The sequence below is a fragment of the Aegilops tauschii genome, chromosome 4 (assembly GCF_002575655.3).
Source record: "Aegilops tauschii subsp. strangulata cultivar AL8/78 chromosome 4, Aet v6.0, whole genome shotgun sequence".
Classification (NCBI taxonomy): domain Eukaryota; kingdom Viridiplantae; phylum Streptophyta; class Magnoliopsida; order Poales; family Poaceae; genus Aegilops; species Aegilops tauschii.
This window is the reverse complement of record NC_053038.3, coordinates 140601356-140610280: the sequence shown is the minus strand read 5'-3', so window position 1 is coordinate 140610280 and position 8925 is coordinate 140601356. Positions and strand designations below refer to the sequence as shown.

Sequence of the window (8925 nt, the reverse complement as noted above, 5' to 3'; positions counted from 1 at the left end):
GGAGTTATAGTGTCTGAACTTCTGTTGTTTTATTGTCTGAACTGCCGTTGTTGTAGTATCTGAACTTCTGTTTTATGTCTCCTCTTGCCTTTTGAGTTATAGTATCTGAACTTCTGTTTTGTTGTTGTATCTGAACTTCTAATATATTTTTACCATCCTTTTGTATTCTGCAGGACAAGCTACTGCATGTTTACCATCCCTGCGAATGTGATTGACCTCACAGGACATGTCCTTTATATGCTTTTCGGTGAAGGGCAGCAGATGGAAGGAGACATAATGGATTATCTCATAAATTTGTGGAAGGATAAGCCGGAGACCTCTGAGATATTCACTAGTGCTGAAAGGGTTGTACTTAGTCCCTACTTCATACAGCTTTTAGTTCTTTGCACCCCTATCTCCTTTTTTTGCCTTAGTTTTATTGTAGTGGCATTTGGGAGGTGTTTTAATTGTGTTTTTGTGAATGCACAGTACTGCCTGGAGTATGATTTCTACGTTGCAACAGTTCCAAAGTTTGATGCAAAAAATCTGCTGGTCTCCTCCCAATGTTTGTTCGCAAGGAAGAAGACCTTCTTAACGCAAAGCTGGTTAGGTTTTCATAACTCTTGCTTTTTTTAATTTCATGTGCATCCTTTTGCTGAGTTTGTCAAGAAGTTTTTGTTCATGCCGGTTCTTCAATACATATGCTTTTATAGTTTGTGTTCACCGGTCCTTTCATTCTTGGCAGGTTTTCTTGATTCTATTCAAGACAATTGGCAGAATGGCGCACTACAGTGTGTATGTGGTGAATAGATATCGTGGGAGCATTGACATCCTTGATTAACTTCCTTACGCTAATATGGAAACGTCGCGAACGAGTTTCCACGGGGACTGTCAAAATATCGTGAGCGTTTCTTAGCCTGAACCTCCTTTCACATTCTCTTGTTTTACACGAAGTTTATTATGCCTTTTGTTGACAAAACATGTTGATGTCTCTGTTTTGGTAATAATGCTTGAACTGACTATCATTTGGAAGTTGAACTTCTACTATTTGTTTAGGTGGATCTTATGCAAGTGTCGCTTTTTATGTACCTGAACTTAACTATTTTGGTTAACATGTTTTTGACTTCATCTAATTTTGTTATTTCTGGCAGATCAAGATATTTGTTGGGTTGCTCGAGGAGGTGTACGGCAAGGCTGTGTATAAAGCGAGCAAGCAGCCTAACTGGGTGACTATTGCAAAGAGGCTGACCTTTATCGATGTTCCAAAGCAGAAGAATAATGATTGTGGTTTCTTTGCCGTGAAGTTCTGCTGTTCATATGATGGCGATGAGATTGTTGAAGATTTTGGTGATGTGGAAGTATGTTCTGTCTTTGTTCTTGTCTCATCATCCTTTAATTTTTCTTGTGTGTTTTTGCTGAGACGCTCCAGCTATGGTTTTAGATATCCGTTACTAAACCATCGTTTGATTTTCTTTGTTTGCAGACAGATGACTGGAAGGCTGAGTTCATGCACACTCTGATTTTTAGCGAGAAGAATGAAGTCATGCGTTCAGAGCTCCCTAAAGAGATCCAGTCCTTTGGCCCGTGAATTCGAAGCATTAGTTTCATTGTAGATTTGATTTCGTACAGATTTTTAGGTTTGATAATGATTGGAACAATTCCGTAAAGATTTGGTTGTAAGAATGTTTTGGTGATTTGTGTATCTATAGGTGCAGCACTATTACTTATGATATTGTGGACAAATGTATTTGGTGTGAAGAATTATTTGGCTTTGTGAATTTCAATGTACTGCGTCGTTTTCAGTATCCATGTGTTGAATGTTTTTGCCCCAACAGATGTACCTGAACTTCTCCCTCGATTATTGTTGAACTGCTTGATTTTTTTGTGTTGTTTATTTTTGGGCCCCAACATATGATCGTAGACTTGAACTTCTGCTATGAGATGTGGCTGGGCTGCTGGTTTCAGATGGAGAGGATATTCTGTGTTGTGTAATGTATTGGTAATTTTCAACCCAACCAATATGTATGCTTTTGCATAGAATCTATATTTGTTTTTTGTGTTTTTTCAAGTGCGAATGTATTTCAGCTGTAACTTTGTGCAGAAATATTGTTGACGTTTCTTTATCTTTTGTCGGCATTGTACATGAACTTCTGCACGTATCCAAGAAGAACTTCACATTTGAACGCGTTGTCTTAGGCTTTCTAACCTTAGTTTATGCGGTGAAACTTTATTTTTTAAGAATATTTTTTCCTACATCGATTTTATATACCAGAACTTCTTTTGTAAGTTGACCTGAACTTCAAAACTGTATGATTATTTGCTGGTTGCTCTTTTATGGAATACAACACGAGCACCTCCTGCCATAATATACCAGAACTTCCACTTTAATCTTACTTGAACTTCACAGTGTATGTTTTTCATTTTTGTTCTTGCTTGCACTTTCATGCAATACATCACCAGCACATCACTTCCTCTTATAACATACCAGGACTTCTGCAGTAATATTACTTGAACTTCACAGTGTATATTTTTCAATTTATTACTGCTTGCTCTTTCATGCAATACATCACCAGCACATCACTTCCTCTCATAACATACCTGGACTTCTGCAGTAATATTACTTGAACTTCACAATGTATATTTTTCAATTTATTACTGCTTGCTCTTTCATGCAATACATCACCAGCACATCACTTCCTCTCATAACATACCAGGACTTCTGCAGTAATATTACTTGAACTTCACAGTGTATATTACCAGGGGATGACATAATATTCTGCACATTGACATGACATAAGTTTGCATTGTGTTAATTGACCTATTCTAACTGTTCATCAGCCTTGCGCTCCTCCTAGGCTTTGGTGGTAGAGGTTTTTGCTTGACATGTACCTATTCCTCTTCATCGTCCTCTTCCTCTTCATCGTCGTCTTCCTCTTCCTCTTCGTCGTCCTCTTCCTCTTTTCAACGGTGTCTTCATCTTCGTCTTCCTCTTCATCTTCCACCACTTTCTTGTTGATGGCTCTCGGTTTTGCTTTATGTTTCTTCTCTGTATTTTTGCTTGTCTTTTCAACATCTGCGCACTTCGGGCATGTTCTTGCATTATGTGGTGCATACTCCTTGCATATGCTACAAAGTCCGCTGCTTGCTTTCTTTGGGTGTGCTCCCTTCTTTTGTTCCATAACTTTGGGCTGCTGTTTTTGAGATTTGAGTTGCTTCACCTCCTCAGCATTGTTTCTTTCCAAGAGTGTTGGACAGGTCAGCTTGTTGTGTCCCGCAACCTGGTTGCACACACAACATTTCATGTGTCCAAGTGGCACTCCGTTCTCATCGAGCATGACGACTCTTCCTACAGGTGGTGCCTTTATTTGAGCTCTCTTGTCACTTTTCTTTGATGCAGTAATTTTCTTCCTACCCTTTGTTTCAGAATATAGCCGCAGTTTCATCGTCTCTTGCTGTCGCTGCTCCATTGATTGGCCATCACCCTGCTTGCATTGGTTGGCTTCAGCGGCGGTGTTGAGCATTTCAGCTGCATAATAATGAAGGTCATCTTCAATTTTAGCGTCCTCTTCAGCCATCCTTTCGTCAGCACCTGCTTGATTTGCTGAATGTATTGCATCAAGCTCTTCCACGAGCCTCTTGAGAACATAGTAGGCTCTGTCATATTGCTGGTTACATCTCATCGATTTCTTGTTAACCATCAAATTCAGCTGCAGCAAGATGTCTTGCTTCGATAGCCTTGAGCTGCCATCCGATGTGGTTGTGTTGTAGTCCCTTGTATCAAAGGTTGGTTGTGATTTTGCAGTCTTTGTGTACCGTTTGAGGATATACTTGTTTGGAAATTTGTCAGGCTTGAGGTAGTCCAGTATGTTCATGATGTGAAGGCAGAACAGGCCTGCATTTTGTGATGAATGCAGAATACATAGTTTGTGAGCCAACAATGGGTTTCATAAATTTTGATATGATACTACTAGTCTAGCTATTTAATGAGTTTGTTTTTTCGCTCACCTGTGTGTGTCCAGAGCTTGCATTCACACACGTATATTTCATTCTCTGGGTCAGCTACAACCTGGAATTCATGCTTTGACCAGGAAAATCTTTCTTCATCATCATGGCCAGGCTTGTTGTGGTAGTACACAAGGTATTTAGTGGGCTCTGCTGTACGCTTTGCGCGAAATAGCGTGGCTTTTCTCATCCTATTCCTCATCTCGGTGTACACGGCTCTCATGTACTTGATATACATGTCTTCCTCGTAGCCGTAAGTTGTTTTTGTCACAGGATTGTTCTGCACATGTCAAAAAGTGAGATATTAGTCGAAGCAGAGTCATGGGTTTCATTTTTTAAAATTCAAAGTGCACATGTTGAAGGTAAACAGAACATGATAGGGGTGTTTTGTACTTGTCATCATACCATGCTGGTCATTGTTTGCTCGTTCTCCTTCTGCATCCGAGTTTGTATGCAAGCATTGACCCGCCCAGCAAACTTGTGTAGGTTCTGGGACCCCTTGACAAACCCTTTCTTTAGCACGTGGTTCATGCTCTCACTTCGTTGTGTGGAAGTCATTCTAGCACAGAAAATGTTCTTGTAATATGCTGAAATCCACATCTTCCTATCACTCCAGAGCTGCATCATCATCTGGTCGTTCTCCAGGTTGTACTTGTGCACGAGTTCAGCCGAGGCATCTTCAAACTCCGTTGGCATCAACGACCAGTTTAATATAGCTGTGAACTCCTCTTTGAATGTTTTATACTTTTTGTACAGCAACGCGAGGTATTCTCTGTACTTCTTCATGATGTGCCAAAGGCATAGCTTGTGGACGGTGTTTGGAAATGATTGTGGTATAGCTTTCGCCATTGATGGGCATTGGTCTGCATGAATTAAAAAAATGAAACTTGATTCTTTTTTTACTGATGGTGAACTTATGTTGTACAAGTACTTGAACATCACATCTAGCAGTATGGTATCTAAGAATGTCACATGTATTTTTTCTTTAAAGCAGTGTTGCTGAACTTCTGTGGTACCAGTGCTTGAACTTCACAGTTAGTAGTAGGACAAACTAGTAGTGTCACACTCAAAAATTTTCTTAAAGCATTGTTGTTGAACTTCTGTGGTACCAGTGCTTGAACTTCAGAGTTAGTAGTAGGACAAACTAGTAGTGTCACACTCAATTTTTTTCTTAAAGCATTGTTGTTGAACTTCTGTGGTAGCAGTGCTTGAACTTCACATAAATAACTATATTTTTCTGAACATGCTACATATATTTATCTTACAGCTTTGTCCTTGAACTTCTATGATTCATGTATTTGAACTTCACATTCATAACTAATTTTTTTCTAAACATGTGACAGATAATTTTGCTATCTTGTACTGCTAGTTGGACTTCTGTCCTAACAGTGGTTGAATTGCATTCTTTACATTATTTTCAGACAAAACCAATGTACCCAACACAGACCCATAGACTGAAAAGATGATGAAACTTGAAGAGGTTTTTTTTGAACTCACCTGTTAGAATGCAAGTTGGGTGCTTGTTGTTCATGCACCGTACAAATGTATCGAACAACCACTTGAATGACTTGCATCTTCGTCTCTTATCAGGGCAACAACAAATATCATTGACTGCAAGTGATGGTTTGTTCCAACAAACACTCCCAGAGGCATATGAAATCTGTTGGTCTTGTAAGTTGTGTCGAATGTTATGCAATCGCCAAAGTCTTGATAGGCTCCTCGGCAGTTTGCATTGGACCAGAAAATGTTTTTAATTGACTTGTCCTTGTCCACTTGGATGTCATAGAAAAACTCATCATTTATCGCCTTCATGTCTTTGAAGAATGAAACAAGTTTCAATACATCACCCAAATCATCTTTCCTTGCATTCATGGCTTTCCTGCAAATCACATGCAAACATGCATTTGTTATTTTTGCTAGCAAAGGGTTGTGAGCTAGGATGCTATTTTACATTGCAGTATGTGGGTGTTTGAATCCTTACTGGTTTAGTAGGTCTCGTCCGGTCATGCTTAGGACGTAGCTTCCATCTTCATTTTCAGATAGCATGGACATGATTGTTGTGTGCTTGACATCATGGTACTGCAGGACCTTTATGTACTCCAAAATAGTGGGGTCATAATTCTTGTGTGAGTGCAAAAATACGAGCATGTCATCAGTTTGCATGAGTTTGTGATTATGATTGTACTCAATGTCCACTGCCACACATGTGTCATCCTCCTGCACCTTCACCCTCATTCTTGCATTGCAGCCCGTCCTCTGCGATGTTTTGTTTCGCTTCCTGTTGGCCTCTGAAACAGAAGATGTGTGTATCCCTTGGAAGGCGCAAACAAAATACTTGTGGTTGTCATTTCCCCCCGTCCTCCTGATTCCAAAACCAGCGTGTCTGGCGTATCTGTTATAAAATTCCCTTGCTTTCTCTACATATTTGAATCGCATCTTTAGTATTGGTATTAGATAATCTGGTAGATCCGGCATCTGCAGAAAAGAAAAAAATAATCAAAACAGCACGTTAAAATGCAGTTTATGAACCTGTTATCCTGGAGGGAGCGGAAAATTTGCAGATAATACAAGATGCGTATATAAATATTTTTTGTTTCACTTACGTGCGTGTATGATCGCAACTCCGCCGGTGTCGGCTGCTGTCCCTCTGGGATGGGGCACGGCGGAGTAATCATAGCAGGATGCAGCACTGGATCACGAGGAGGAAGGAGGGATGAAGATGGCCTCTCTCTTGTTTGTGTCCTTTTTTGCTTGAGGTGGTTGTGGAGGTATTGCGATCCTGGTCTTGGTTTGCTCTTTTGTTTTGTGAAGCAATCCATCTACCTTATGCCCCGTACAATTCTGACTTGTAGCAGCAACAGCAGGATCCAACGGTGGTAGTGTGCAGAGCACTCTCCTCCGTGTGTGTGTTGCTGTTGGATTTGTCCTGGGATCCGGTTTAGTTGCTTCGCTTTGGCATTGATGAGGCACACGAGGATAACCTCCAGAGTTACACGCATGACTTGAGCTAACTCCCTCCTCCATCGGCGTGCTTGGGAGTCTGACGGTGGATACACAGAATCCGCGGGGGATTTCCGGCATCACCCAATTAGGTGGAGGCGCAAGGTTGTGCGGATAGGGCTGTGATCCAGCATCTTGGAAGTCTCCGTGTGTTTCGGGTGTCATCCATTTTTGGTCTGGAGCAGGTTGGTAATGCTATTGGTGCGTTTGAGGTGTGACCCATTGAGGGGGTGGTGCAACGCGTACAGGCTTTGGATTGTATACTTGCTGCTGGGAACTTCTAAGCTTCTTCATGCATCTCTCGTCTTGCTGACATAAAAGAAAAAATGTCTATTAGCACACAAGTTAGATCTGCCTATACCTTTGTAACTGAACTTAGCATTATTCATAGCCTGAACTTCTCATATAAAAGTGGTGTTCATGTACATATTTTCCCCCTAGGAGAGCCATCACACTATGCACTGAGCTGAGCATCTGCCAATACTTTTGTACCTGAACTGAGCACCCTTCACAGAATGAACGTCACATCCTGTTTAATTCTACAATATTTGATTACTTACATGTACCTGAACTGAGCACTCTCCACAACCTGAACTTCTTGTTTTGCAAAGGGGAAATACTGTCTATAGTTAAAAAACCTGAACCTTCATGAGTTTGAATGGTTGGACTGCTAGTGCATACCAACCCGACCTTCATGTGATATCACATGCATGTTCTATTTTCCTTTTATTTATTTTTGCACAGAGCTAGATACATACCAACCTGTAACTCTAGCACACTTACTAGTTGAACTTCACATGGCTTTTCCACATGTGAATGCAGGCAGATTTTAAAAAAGCTTTTGTAGCCTGGACTGATGCTCACACACTACCTGAACTTCACATGGCTGTAAGCAGGCAGATTTTACAATGCTGTTTTGTAGCCTGGACTGAGGCTCACACACTACCAGAACTTCACATGGCTGTAAGCAGGCAGATTTTAAAAAAGCTTTTGTAGCCTGGACTGATGCTCACACACCACCTGAACTTCACATAGCTGTAAGCAAATAACAAACCAAAGGAAGGAAGAAGTTCAACCATACCCTGGCTAGAAGTTCAGCCAACCTTTTTCCAGCAGCTGATAGGCCACCTTGAGAACAATTTGTCGTGGAGGTAGGAGAGGAATTCCATGGCAATCCATGTCTTGCAGGGGGCGCGAAGTTCATCTGCACGAAGCAAGAAGGTCAGAGAAGGCAAGATTGAAGAAGAAGGAAAAATTGGGAGTAGTTCATGTATTGTTGCCGCTGAATTTGAGGGCGCAGAAGATGCCGCCTCCGCGGAGGAGTTGCTCCATTGGTCGCGCCACTCGCCGTAGCTTGAGTCGGGGCCGTCATCTGGTCTGCCAAGGCTTCGGGCGGTGACGATGGGACGAGGATGCGGCTTCCTGATGTCCATGGCGGCTTCGCTGTGTCCAGGCGACGCGGGCTCCCTCGCGTCGGCGTCCACCATCGCTCGCTCGCCCGCGCCGGTGGCCGGCCAGGAACTCGAGACGGAGGGGAGGTGGCGGACCCGGCCGGCCAGGAGCTGGGGAAGGAGGGAAGACGGCGGATCTAGCCGGCCAGGAGCTGTAGACGGGGGGAGGCGGCGGATCCGGTGAAGATCGGCGGCGAGGAGGGGAGGAGGTCGAGGATCGAGGGGAGGAGCGGCCAGGAGGGGGGTGGGTCGGCTCAGGATCGGGGGATCAGGTGGATCCTGTTGGGGCGGCTCGGGGTCGGGTGGGATTCTGTCTGGTTGGGCCGGGCAGTTCAGGGAAGTTCTGGAGGGGTCCATCGGGCCCTATATAGGGGCTACTGTGATCCAAATAACTATTCTAATCCTGGGATTATAATAGTGATGTCCTACATATATATATATATATATATATATATATGCATTAAAAACAAGGCCATGTGGACCAATGCATCAT

The 8925-nt window shown here is 42.4% G+C and overlaps 1 protein-coding gene across 1 annotated transcript; it reads right to left on the bottom strand.

The window, feature by feature from the left end:
* Nucleotides 1-3201: 3201 nt before the first annotated feature.
* On the bottom strand, nucleotides 3202-4830 carry LOC120963314 (protein FAR1-RELATED SEQUENCE 5-like). The gene is made up of 4 exons (XM_040387924.1): nucleotides 4387-4830; nucleotides 3985-4261; nucleotides 3362-3871; nucleotides 3202-3257 (listed from the first exon to the last, which is right to left on the bottom strand). Exons 1-4 carry the CDS (start codon nucleotides 4828-4830, stop codon nucleotides 3202-3204), a joined length of 1287 nt encoding a protein of 428 aa, XP_040243858.1.
* Between the last annotated feature and the right edge of the window lie 4095 nt (nucleotides 4831-8925).